We start from the raw sequence: 12,885 nt of genomic DNA, 5'->3' as shown, positions 1-12,885 counted from the left end.
GGGAGTGTCGTTATATATATATACATACATGTAGTTAGCGGAGGATGATTGACTTATTAAGGCATTAGATAATATCCATGGAGAAAGGCAAGCATACCCTTATTCTCGACAGACGAGGACGGATATGTCAAAAGTAGCGCACGGAGGGGGTCTCTCTCTCGAGTGGCATGGCATATTTCCGGTAAACAGAGCAGAGCAGAGCACTGGCGATGGCGATAGCGCTGGAGGATAATAGGAGCACATCCGAGATTCCGGAATACGTGGTGGCGGACGCTGTCCCTGTGTCAATCTGCGCTGGCAGCGTTCTTCGAGAGGCTCCCGTGGCCCGCCCGATGGCGCACCCGTGACATAACCGCCCAGCTCAAGGGAGCCAATCAGCGGGTGCTCAGAAGCCCCCACGCCCCCGCTTACGTCAGCCCCCCGACAATAACAAACGCTGATCCTTACGTAACGCTACATCTACAAACCTTATTACTTGAAGCACACTACACTACACAACCCCTAATCGTCGTCCATCTCGTCCGCACGCTTCTCAGCTGCTGTCTCGGACAGCGGGACCCCCCCAGACACGGAGAACTGGCCACCACAGCCCACCAGAATAATGTTGTGATCCTGTGTCGCCGTGTTCTTGATCCTCGTTGGTGTCTCGACATCCTCCCCCGCGGGCCCCAGCCCAACCGCATACGTCTCACCGAACCCCCACGAGTACACGATCCCATTCGTGGCAATGGCGAGCGAATGATGGGACCCAGCGGCAATGTTCTTGAAGGCTGGTACCCCGGTTAATTTCGTAGGTAGCGGCACTGAACGCGCCTTCCCATGCACATCTTTGTAAGTGTAGCGCGGCAAATGATCTTTGCCAATACCAACTTCAAACATGTCCAAACGGCCAAACGTGTACAGGGTCCCATCCTCCAATAACACCAGGGAGTGATGTTCACCGGCGGAAATATTCTTGATCTTGCCACCTTCTGGTAATTGCACGGCTAAGGGAACGGTCACCAATGATCCGTCTTCCACTTGCTCAGAAATACCACATTGACCAAATTGGTTTAACCCCCAACTGACGACACTGTCGTCTTTCTTCTTCACAGCAAAACAATGGTTTTCCCCAGACGCAATGTATTTGATATGCTTGAGTCCAAATGGGCGAGGATCCAATGTGTTCAAACGGAACCTTTCCATGACTTTACGTCCCAATTGATGCTGTTGGCCATTCCCCCAGGCAAATACAACTCCCGCTTCATCTAAAAATAAAACGTGATCCTTCCCCGGTGCCATTTGCACAATGTTAAACTTGGAAAACGATGGAACTCTCCATGGTGTCCTTTGAATCTTGATCTTGTCTTGGTAAAACCCAAGGATACCTTCGTTACAACGAAATGTCCCCCATGCGTAAACTTCACCATTACTAAACAATGCACAACTTAAATTATCAGTGGCCCCCAATTGAACAATCTTATGGCCCTCAGCCAAGGGTGGGAACATACTACGATCAATCTTGGTAGGTGTGGATTCCAATTCATTCAAATCACCATCGTCATCGTCATCGGAATCAGATCCTGCATCAGCCATATCTTTCAATTGCTCCTTAGCACCAGAGGTGTCTCTTCCAAGCGCACCAACGTCATTACACCCCCATGACCAAACGTTACTCTCTTCATCCAATGCAATAGTATGCATACCACCCACAGCAAACGAAATAATCTTAACACTATCCATGGGTAAAAACGGGTTCAATCTTGGTCTCTTCACCTCTTTATTCTTGGCAAGAGGACCCAACCCTAACTCACACATGGGTCCACTCCCCCAAGTGAAAATATCCAAAGGTTGCACACTCAAATATAAATGCTTGTAATCATCCTGCGTGTTGATGATGTTACGGGCATGAGTTCTGGAAACTTTCTTGATTTGTCTGTGAGATGACTCGGGTTCCGAAGTGGCTGCTCTTTTAACCATCTTGTGTGCGTCTGAGTCTTTGCTTTGCTTTGTTCTGATGATAGATCAGTTTTGATAATATTTTTCAAGCTTGTTTTTTTTTTCATCATTGCTCGATCCGCGAACAGTCTGGTCAAGTGAGCTCAGCTCAGCCCAGCAATGCAATTCGCATACGTAATGGGACTAATATCAAATCCATTTTCTAAAAAAATGATCCGCCCAAATACATAATATTCTTGTTTATACTTTCACCTTCCCCTTGCCCAACGCCCGGACGTGTTGTTTGTGCTTTCTAGCTTAATCATTGCTTTGCTTCCCTTTGATAACCTGGTCTTTGCCATCGCATCGGATGGGCTACACTCTCTCCCCTGTATAAGATGTACCTTGCGAAAACCTATATTTCACATCAATGGTTTCGTGGTTGATCAACATTACCAACAAACAAACTTCCAAGAATGTCACTCGCTCATCGCCCCCAACTGAAAAAAGAAACTCCGAACAGTGGTGGAGAATGGAGAAACACTCAGCTGAAAGACCTTCCCGCCAATATCAAAGAATACCCACTATCGCAAACCACATTTGAAAATCTTTCTAGTTACGTTCATCCATCAATTAGAGAAACCCCTATTATTTTATTGATCACTATCATCGCTCTTAGTCTTTGAAGGGACAGTGCGGCATTAGGCGCGATCGTATATAATAATACATCTCCACTGGGAAACTAGATCAGTTCTTGATAAACTCACTAGAATAAGAGTTCTTCAACCAAATATGTTGAATGCAACGGCCATCCTGGTATCACAAATACGTGAATATCAAAGTTTAAATGGCATATATTACAAAATGACTGACACGATATTGTCCAATAACTCATATCCATATTTTGGAGTGTTACAGATCCTACTGGCCGTTCAATTTGCGTTAAACATATACCTTTTATTGACATCCTCATTTAATTGGTGGCTATTTTTTCTCATAGTGGTTGCCCAACTCACCTCAGGCACGGCACTCATGCATGAACCTAAGAATCTACTCATAGAAGCCTCTGGAATGACACATTTTTCTTTATTTGCAGGATTTTTATATGCACCAATGGTACTCCTTTATAGACATGGAATTTTGACTGTCTTTATGGGGTTTTTAATTGAATATGTTATATTTACAATGGATTATATCCTTATCCTGGCTGATTATATACCAAACCAATAAGAATGAAACCCACATTCCTCTAGCTTCCTTTTGCATGTTATCATTTCTTAAAATATACATAGTAATTACATATCATCTAATGTATTCAATCAGATTTAGAGATAAATTCTTACGAAGTCCCTTATTTATCGCCTACAAATGGAGCAATCTTTTCTTCAACAAATTCCCAAACTTTTTCTGCAACTCCATTAGTCAACGCAGCCTTAACATCTTCCCTTGGGTCATGGAATTCACCAAAGGGAACTACATATTTACCAGAATCACTTGATTTCAAAGTTGGAGATAATGCACCGAATAATTCAGAGTAGGCACCATAGATACCATCCCACATCAAGGCCCTAGCAATGGCTAATGAAAGACCCCAACCTCTTTGCAAATCAGTCTTCAAATTACCTGGATAACATGAAACTGACACACAATTAATCTTTTCAGCAATTTCCTTATTCTTTTCAAACCATATTTTAGCTTGGTAAATATTCCCAGCCTTAGATTGACCATATAGTGTCATTTGCGATGGTCTTTCCGCAATAGGAACACTTTCATACAATGGATCTTCCCAATTAATACCAAATGGATGTGGTGCCAAGAAATGAGCTCCGGAACTGACCCAAACAATTCTCTTTAATGAAATATCATCCTCTTTCAAAAATAGAGGGTCCAAGAAGTGTTGCAATAATTGAGAACCAAGCACATTAGTTTGGAACATGGCTTCATACCCTTGGACAGAAGTACCCTTGTTATCTGGGGCCATCAAACCTGCATTGTGAATAATAATGTTTAAGGGTTTATCACCAAGAGCTTCCTTAATCTTACCACCAACGGCAGGGACCTTTTCCAAGTCCAAATAATCACAGCCACCAATAATAGTGATGTTACCCTTAGATTTTGGATTGTTAGCAATTATTTCCTTCTTGGCTTCTTCACCCTTAGCATCAGTTCTCACAACACCGATAACGTTACAATTCTTTTGGTATAACAATTCCACAACGTGCTTCCCGATACCTGTGTTACAACCGGTGACAACAGCGGTCTTGTCAGAAAGGTCGGGGTAGTCAGCGGGTGTTAATGTTGGCTTATTTGGTCTGAAACCATAGTATATTTCCTTAGTAGAGTAGCATCTGCTGCAACTTGGTTCTTGTTGTTCTGGGACTAGCATCTTTTATAATATATGTTTGAGTTTGAGTTGGTTTGTTTAATAAGTTTCCTTAGTGAGGTAGTTTTATTAGGAGAGAGGGTTTTCTTCAGATGAGTGATGAAAGGAAGTGTCTTCTTATATAGTTGAAATTTTTTCAAATCCCTTACAGAGTTGGAGGCACGGTATACTTTGGATATCGAAGGTGGAAAAACAGAAAACCCGTGTTAACACAACATTGAAGCGTGCTTAAGTCATCGGCCGAGAATGAAAATCTCAGTACAGTAGATTCGGCCGTGGAAAGGCGTGCACATTATATAACAATACCTGTCGGCTCGGCCGTCGTGGAAAAACTTGGCATTGGCGACTCTCTTCGGCCGACAGCTTCGGGCTACTGGGGCAGTAGGGCCAAATCCATTGGTATTCTGACACTAGAGTGTCCGGACTGTCGTTAGATTGAATGAGAACTGTAAGGAATGTTTGAGCTTAGATGACTGTATCAGTGTCGGAGCCCAATTTTGATGTAGTCCCCGAAAGTTGGGGGACATATTGCCACTCGAGAAATACGTGAAATGATAACATTGAAGAGATTCGGTTTCAATGGTGGTTCAATTTCTAGCGGTTGTCAAGGTGGTTTTAAGGAAATAAAGTATATACTTAACATGGTTTTTGAAAAAAATCTAAAGATCCCATTTGTACTATTCCAATTAGTGAGGGTGTGATTAAAGGTTCTGAGGGATCTTGAAGATGAGCATATATATAGCCAATTACTAATATTTCGATAAAAGTTTCTTTAAATCAATAAAGTTTTTCCTTAAGTGTTTATTTAAAACACAGATACATTCATTTTGATGTTTACAGAAATTTTAGAGAAATAAATGAGAGGTATTTTATCAAGATACAAAGGCGCACTTGTTTGGAACTAAGTAACTAATATTTTAATAAAACTTGATGGAATCCTGCGTATTCATTGTGTTGTCTTTAGGGACATGTCATAGTGTTTTACTTGAAATTTGTTACGTGAAAACCTGACTCTCAAAAGTATGAAACTTAACTCGACCATCTTGTTATATATTTAGGTTTCGGCCGACCATTATCGGGGAAACCAAGCTTGGGAAAAACAAGCTCGGCCGTAAATGCTAAGCCCCGTTGACGCTGAAATTTCGGTTAAGATTTCGGATCCGAGCTAGGATAGCAAATAATCCGAGCCGAAGCTCTTTGCATGATTGCAATGCCTACACACAAGTTAACGAGAAGCATCTTTCTGTAACATTGTTTTTCACTTTGTTAGGGCACATACAATCAACCCTTTCAGTATTTATAGGATACCCAATATGGTTTTTTGTCACCACTATAATATTAAACGTTAAAACTTTAAGGCATTATTCTTTCAAAAGTGTCTCGAAATCTTTACTTCACAATCCTTCACTGAATAATACGTGAAGTTAATCGTATAATATCAGTTTTACAAATCATTTATTAGAATATACATTACAAAAACGTAACACGACCACATGAGCGGTGAATACTCACTGATATAGAAAGGTCATAGTTTTAGAATTAAAAAAATTCTTGAATTTTGTCTTCTACCAAATCCCAAAGTCTTAAATCTGTACCATTCTTTAGCCCAGCTTCGATGTCCTCTCTTGGAGCATGAACTTCGCCGAATGGGAAAATATAAGCACCTTGATCTTTAACGGTTAAATCTGGAGACAAGGCACTATAAAGTTCAGAATAAGCTCCATATATTGAATCCCAAAGTATATAGTTGAAGATTCTCTTCAAAATAGGGTTCCAGCCACGTTGAAGATCAGTCTTCAAATTTCCCGGATAGCAAGACACAGAGACACAGCCAATTTCGTCCACAATCTCTTTGTTCTTAGTTGCCCATGCCTTTGCCTGATAGATATTTGCCGCCTTAGATTGACCATACAGCTCATAGGGAGATGGTCTTTCTGCAATAGTACATTTTTCATAAGTTGGATCATCCCAGTGGATACCATAATCAAAACAAGCGTTTGCATGAGCACCTGAACTAACCCATACTATTCTCTTCAAATCGTCGTCCTTCTTTAGGAATAAGGGGTCTAAGAAATGTTGTAACAATTGAGGACCTAAAACATTAGTGGAAAACATGGCTTCTAGTCCTTGCTTGGAGGTACCAGTATTGACAGGTGCCATCAAACCGGCATTATGAATAATAATGTTCAATGGTTTATCACCCAGCACAAGTTTAATCTCTTCTGAAGCTGGTTTAACAGTAGTTAAATCCAGAAAGTCATTCCCACCAACAACAGAAATGGAACCCTTAGAATTTGGATACTTCTCGATTGCTTCTTTCTTAGCAGCTTCACCCTTCTCTGCACTTCTTACCACGGCAATAATGTTACAATTCTTGGAATAAAGCAACTTCATCACTTCAAACCCAATCCCAGTATTAGTACCAGTGATTAGAGCTGTCTTGCTTGTCAAATCTGGATAATCAGCTGGTAGGTACTTTGGCGGATTTGCTCTAAAGCTATAATAACCGTCTTTTAGTAGATTCCACTTACTGATAGGTGGTGCAGGGGGAATAGGTTCGGACATTTAGTATTTTTATAATGGTGTTATTGGATGGATATCTCTCAAAAGGGGAAATTTGATATAACCAAAATTTTTCATCCTTGCCAGACATCAATTTATACTACCAAAAGTGAAAATTCCAGTATGGGGAAAACAGGGGATTCAAGGATCCTGCGCGGTTTTCTCAACAAAGCGATGGATTAGCTAAGAGTCTCTTGGCATTGACACTTGACTTGCATTAGTTGATTAATTACACAATAACTTAGAGTTTAACAAACCTATAAACTGTTTAGTTTCCCACGGAATTCTTCAATGGTGGTATATCCCTTCTTGTCCATAACTTCTTTCAATTCCCTCTCCAAGCGTTCAAAAATTGGAACACCTTCCTTCACCAACTCAGTACCAATTTGAACCATCGAGGCACCACACAACAAATGTTCGAAGACATCCTTACCGGTTCTAATACCACCTGTACCAACAATCTTGATACTTGGATTCAATCTGGTGTAAAAGGCACGAACGTTTGCGAGTGCAGTGGGCTTCACATATTCACCACCAATACCACCAAACCCATTCTTAGGTTTCACGACTACAGACTCCTTATCCACGTCAATGTAAAGACCATTACCAACACTATTTATAGAGTTGACGTAGGCTAATGGGTATTGGTTTAGGATGCCTGCCATTATATCGAAATGGGCAAAATCGAAATAGGGTGGTAGTTTAATCCCCAATGGTTTCTTAAAGAATTGGAACACTTTATCTAAGATTTCCTTAGTCAAATCAAAATCGTATGCTACTTGTGGCTTACCTGGAACATTAGGACAGGAGAGATTTAGTTCAGTAATACCATGAAATTCACTATCTTGAATTTTCCTTAGCATGTTAATATTTTCATCAATACTCATACCTGCCACAGAGAAGAAAATAGCTGGCTCGTTTGGATGTGTTCTTTGACGCTCTAATACGTATTCCAAATAGTAATCTATACCTTGGTTTGGTAAACCCATGGAATTAATACTACCTAATGGAACAGACACATAACGTGGCTCTGGGTTCCCTGCTCTTTCTAAAGTGGTCGAACTTTTGGTTATGAAAGCTCCAGCTCTTGAAGCTGCTAGCTCATCCAGCTCTTTGGTGGTCATACAGTGAACACCAGAGGCATTCATTAGGGGATTTTCATATGTTTGATTTAAAAACTTTGTAGTTAGGGAGGCTGGCATGTTGTTTTGGGTTCTTTGGGTTCAGTTTGTTAAAACAACTAGGTAGAGTATGAAAAGATAGAGTGATAGAAAAGCAATATCTTATTGAGATAACTAGTAAACTTCTTATACATATATATTTAATAAAAATTTTCCAAATGCAAGATATAATTTATTAATTTTATTCATCTCGGACATCTCCGAAATGTAATTTTTCTTAGAGAAATAGGACTCTGTTTCAAACTTTAGTTATTGTATTTACTATATAGGACAACCTAATCACCACTATACAAAACACCTATGGATTCAATTATTCATGGTCTATAATGCAGGGAATAATTTGATGATTATAAATGTAACAATAAGACCGATTATCATAAAGAAAAATACGGAAATGTAGAATAGATATCCCAATTTGGCCTTATCGTAGCTTCTTAACTTTCCACTAATATCAACGATACCCTTTGATGCTACTTGGATACCAATTTCAGCAGCACCAAGAACCCTTTGGTCCTCTTCCAGTGCCGTTTGGAATGCTACCGCACCTTGTTTTAAGGAGCCTACGAGCTTGGTCATATCCTGAATAAGGTTTTGTTGCATGTTATCCTGGTCCTCGATTTGCCTGTCCACCGATTTATTAGTGGTGTCTGTTCCAGGCTCAGTTAATTGTTTCCCCAGTAGTCTTTTTCTTAACTCGTTGATCCCATCCCCATCTTCTTCCTTAGACAAGGAAGAACTTGTTCTTCGCCTAGGTTCATCAAATGGGTCCTCTTCATGTATGTCATTTGTTGAGTCAAAATCAACACTATACCTTCTCTTTCTCGTTGATTCTTGATATGTGTGATATTGTCGTTCTAGTGTGTCCAGCATTTGACGATTCTTAACAGAACAATCAAATTCCAACCTCTTTAAAGTCTCATCATATATTTGCTGATTCGAAGGCAAATGTGTAGTAGTTCCCCTCGCCAAGGTGTTCAATTGTGTCTTTATAACTTCTCGCCTTATGTGATTCAAATTCTCTGTTAGTTTTGTATTGAATAAGTAGCTCAAAAATGGATCGTCAGATCGATCCACCTTGATGTGGTAAGGTCCTTCCTCTATAGATTTCACTTCTGTTGATGAAAGGCTCATTTTTTTATTTGGATTTTGGTTTTGCTCGTGGTCTATTCTTCTCTTTGCTTGGACTTTGGTCTTCCATTGACTTGAGTTGTTCTTGTAATCTTGGTGCGTTATTCTCGCCTGTTGGACAGAAATTTTTCATGCCAGCAAATACAAGACCTTCTCACAACTAGAAATGGAATTATTATATATCAGGAAGCCGTTCCTGAAAGGTCAAAGTATTGAAATTTACTACTTGAATAATTACTTACTTTGAACTCTTATTTTTCTGTAGAGTTTCCCATAATTCTAAGCTACAATACAATCTTTAAGACCAAATACACTTGACGCGTCAGGTTATTTGATCCAACACGTAACAGTAACCTAAAATGAGATTGTTTACTTTGTAGAGTATGCACGTAATGGTCCTACACTGGATATGTGAAGCCATATATAAGGTTTTTGTTGTGTGTCTTTTTAATATGAACGGTCTCATGGGTGGTAGAACGGTCGATCATGATTTGGCGACAAGAGACAAACATTGAAAACTTTTCAATACAACTTTCCTTCCTACTCCACCAGTGAATAAAATTACTAAGTATCTGGTTCAAGATAGATAGCACACTCTCAATATGACTACACAGACGTCTAATGATCATTATTTGATCACAGACAACAAGACAAAGAAGGAATCATTCGATGTGGAAGGAACCGCTAAGCGATTCAAGCACTTACTTTCATTGAGTGGATTATTCAAACATTTCATTGAGAACAGAGCCAAGAAAGACGTCAAGTTTCAGAAAGTATTGAAGATTCTAGATGATGATTCTAAGAAGAATACCAAAAGAAGAAAGACTGAAAGAGAGGAAGACGCAGAACTACTCAAGGAAGAAGAAGACGTAGAAGAAGATGCGGATGACGAGATTGAATACCAATTCAGAGAGTCTCCAAAATATATTCATGGTACATTAAGACCTTATCAAATTCAAGGTTTGAACTGGTTGGTATCATTACATAAGAATGGGTTAGCTGGGATCCTAGCTGATGAAATGGGGTTGGGTAAAACTTTACAAACAATTGCATTTCTAGGCTACTTGAAATATATGGAAGGTATTAATGGTCCATTTTTAGTTATTGCTCCAAAATCAACCTTAAATAACTGGCTTAGAGAAATTAACAAGTGGACTCCAGATGTGAAGGCATTTGTTTTACAAGGTGATAAACAGGAAAGAGCATCCTTAATTAAGGAAAAATTAATGACTTGTGATTTTGATATTGTTGTAGCTTCATATGAAATCATTATTAGAGAAAAGGCAGCATTTAAGAAATTTAACTGGGAATACATCATCATTGATGAAGCTCATAGAATTAAGAACGAAGAATCTTTGTTATCTCAAGTACTGAGAGAATTTACCTCCCGTAACAGGCTATTGATAACAGGAACGCCTTTGCAGAATAACCTACACGAATTATGGGCATTATTGAATTTCCTGTTGCCTGATATATTCTCCAGTTCTCAAGACTTTGATGATTGGTTTTCTTCTGAAACAACAGAGGAAGACCAAGACAAAGTTGTCAAACAACTTCATACTGTTTTGCAACCATTTTTGCTACGTAGAATAAAAAATGACGTTGAGACCTCATTGTTACCAAAGAAGGAATTGAATTTATATGTTGGAATGTCTAATATGCAAAAAAAGTGGTATAAAAAAATCTTAGAAAAGGACTTAGATGCGGTTAATGGTGAAAATTCTAGTAAAGAATCGAAAACAAGGTTACTAAACATTGTAATGCAGTTGAGAAAATGCTGTAATCATCCTTATCTTTTTGATGGAGCTGAACCAGGACCACCTTACACCACAGATGAGCATCTAGTTTATAACTCCAAAAAATTGCAGGTCCTTGATAAATTATTGAAGAAGATGAAAGAAGATGGATCTCGTGTGTTGATTTTTAGTCAAATGTCAAGAGTGTTAGATATTTTAGAAGATTATTGTTTCTTCAGAGGCTACAAATATTGTAGAATCGATGGTTCGACTGATCATGAAGATAGAATCAAATCTATTGATGATTATAATGCACCAGATTCCGACAAATTTATCTTCTTATTGACTACACGTGCCGGTGGGTTGGGGATTAACTTAACTAGTGCTGATATTGTTGTATTATATGACTCTGATTGGAATCCCCAGGCAGATTTACAAGCTATGGACAGAGCGCATCGTATTGGTCAAAAGAAACAAGTTAAAGTGTTCAGATTTGTAACAGATAATTCGGTAGAAGAAAAGATTTTGGAAAGAGCAACTCAAAAGCTAAGATTAGATCAATTAGTTATTCAACAAAACAAAGCTTCTATGAATAAGAATAAAAAGGAAAGTAAGAAAGATGCAAAGGATGCTTTATTATCAATGATTCAACATGGTGCAGCGGATATTTTCCAAAGTGGCAATTCGACCACGACAGAGTCCACCCCTCAACCAGGTGAAGCAAAATCAGAAGAAGTTGAAGATGTTGATTTAGAATCAATTTTGGCAACATCTGAAAACAAAACATCTTCCTTAAATGCCAAATACGAAACTTTGGGGCTTGACGATCTGCAGAAATTTAACCAGGATTCAGCTTATGAATGGGATGGGCATGATTTCAAAAAGGATGTTCATAAGAAGATTATTAATCCTCTATGGATCAATCCCACCAAGAGAGAACGTAAGGAGAATTACAATATTGATGGATATTATAGGGACGTTTTGACGACAAAGAAGGTTGTTACTCCACTACAACCCAGGATGCCGAAACCCAAGGTCTTTTATAGTCATCAATTGCAATCACCAATTTTAAAGGACTTGTACGAGAAGGATAGAATGTGGACCGCAAAGAAGACTAAATACACTCCAACAATTGAAGACGTAAAAGTGACTTATGGAGAGGACTTAAGTGAAGCAGAACTTCTGAAGAAGTTGGATGTCATGAAAGAAACTGTGGAAAATGCTCAGCCACTCACAGAAGAAGAAGAAAAACAGAAAGTTCAATTAGAAAGTGAAGGGTTTACCAACTGGAATAAGCTTGATTTCAGGAAGTTCATTTCCATGTCTGGAAAATATGGAAGAAATTCTATATTGGCAATTGCATCGGAGTTTGCACCAGGGAAAACAATTGAAGAAATAAGGGAATATGCAACTGCTTTCTGGGCAAATTTGAAAAATGTTGACGATCATGAAAAGTATGTGAAACTTATTGAAGCAGATGAAGAGAAACTTAGAAAAACACATATGTTGGAGAGTGCGGTACGCCTAAAGGTTTCCAAATATAAGAATCCTTTCTTTGATATTGTGTTAAAGCACCCACCCTCTAATAATAATAAGAGAACCTTCTCAGAGGAAGAAGATAGATTTATATTAATGATGCTAGCAAAATATGGTTTGGAGCGTGATGACTTATACGAAGTGATCAGGGACGAAATTCGTGATTCACCTCTCTTTGAACTTGATTTCTTCTTTCAAAGCAGGACACCATTGGAACTTTCTAGAAGAGGTTTTACTCTATTGCAATGTATAGAGAAAGAATATCATTCAGGCATTATTGGACCTGAAATCGTAGAGAGAAAACCAAAAGAGAATAAAGGTATAAAAAGGCCGGTAGAAGACAAGACTGAAGAAGAACCACCTGCGAAGATTATAAGACCTACCGAGCCTTCGCCAATTGAGAATTAAGGTAACCAGATACCTTATTTCACACATAGATGTC

General features: G+C 39.0%; 7 protein-coding genes across 7 annotated transcripts; 2 read left to right on the top strand and 5 right to left on the bottom strand.

Moving 5' to 3' along the window:
- Positions 1–501: 501 nt before the first annotated feature.
- SRM1 (Ran guanyl-nucleotide exchange factor) lies at positions 502–1,959 on the bottom strand (the record flags this gene model as incomplete). The annotated part of the gene is made up of 1 exon (XM_003676250.1): positions 502–1,959. The coding sequence occupies one exon, from the start codon at positions 1,957–1,959 to the stop codon at positions 502–504; it is 1,458 nt and encodes a 485-aa protein (XP_003676298.1).
- A 750-nt stretch (positions 1,960–2,709) lies between these two features.
- NCAS0D03550 (uncharacterized protein) lies at positions 2,710–3,147 on the top strand (the record flags this gene model as incomplete). Its single annotated transcript, XM_003676249.1, has 1 exon — positions 2,710–3,147. One exon carries the CDS (start codon positions 2,710–2,712, stop codon positions 3,145–3,147), a length of 438 nt encoding a protein of 145 aa, XP_003676297.1.
- A 121-nt stretch (positions 3,148–3,268) lies between these two features.
- On the bottom strand, positions 3,269–4,303 carry NCAS0D03540 (uncharacterized protein; the record flags this gene model as incomplete). The annotated part of the gene is made up of 1 exon (XM_003676248.1): positions 3,269–4,303. One exon carries the CDS (start codon positions 4,301–4,303, stop codon positions 3,269–3,271), a length of 1,035 nt encoding a protein of 344 aa, XP_003676296.1.
- A 1,536-nt stretch (positions 4,304–5,839) lies between these two features.
- On the bottom strand, positions 5,840–6,865 carry NCAS0D03530 (uncharacterized protein; the record flags this gene model as incomplete). The annotated part of the gene is made up of 1 exon (XM_003676247.1): positions 5,840–6,865. One exon carries the CDS (start codon positions 6,863–6,865, stop codon positions 5,840–5,842), a length of 1,026 nt encoding a protein of 341 aa, XP_003676295.1.
- Positions 6,866–7,119: 254 nt separating this feature from the next.
- Positions 7,120–8,064, bottom strand: URA1 (dihydroorotate dehydrogenase; the record flags this gene model as incomplete). Its single annotated transcript, XM_003676246.1, has 1 exon — positions 7,120–8,064. One exon carries the CDS (start codon positions 8,062–8,064, stop codon positions 7,120–7,122), a length of 945 nt encoding a protein of 314 aa, XP_003676294.1.
- Positions 8,065–8,364: 300 nt separating this feature from the next.
- On the bottom strand, positions 8,365–9,174 carry USE1 (SNAP receptor USE1; the record flags this gene model as incomplete). The annotated part of the gene is made up of 1 exon (XM_003676245.1): positions 8,365–9,174. One exon carries the CDS (start codon positions 9,172–9,174, stop codon positions 8,365–8,367), a length of 810 nt encoding a protein of 269 aa, XP_003676293.1.
- A 599-nt stretch (positions 9,175–9,773) lies between these two features.
- On the top strand, positions 9,774–12,851 carry NCAS0D03500 (uncharacterized protein; the record flags this gene model as incomplete). The annotated part of the gene is made up of 1 exon (XM_003676244.1): positions 9,774–12,851. The coding sequence occupies one exon, from the start codon at positions 9,774–9,776 to the stop codon at positions 12,849–12,851; it is 3,078 nt and encodes a 1,025-aa protein (XP_003676292.1).
- Positions 12,852–12,885: the final 34 nt, after the last annotated feature.

This window comes from Naumovozyma castellii, chromosome 4 (genome assembly GCF_000237345.1).
Source record: "Naumovozyma castellii chromosome 4, complete genome".
NCBI classification, from domain to species: domain Eukaryota; kingdom Fungi; phylum Ascomycota; class Saccharomycetes; order Saccharomycetales; family Saccharomycetaceae; genus Naumovozyma; species Naumovozyma castellii.
The sequence above is the reverse complement of the archived record's forward strand: the minus strand, read 5'-3'. Positions and strand labels throughout refer to the sequence as shown.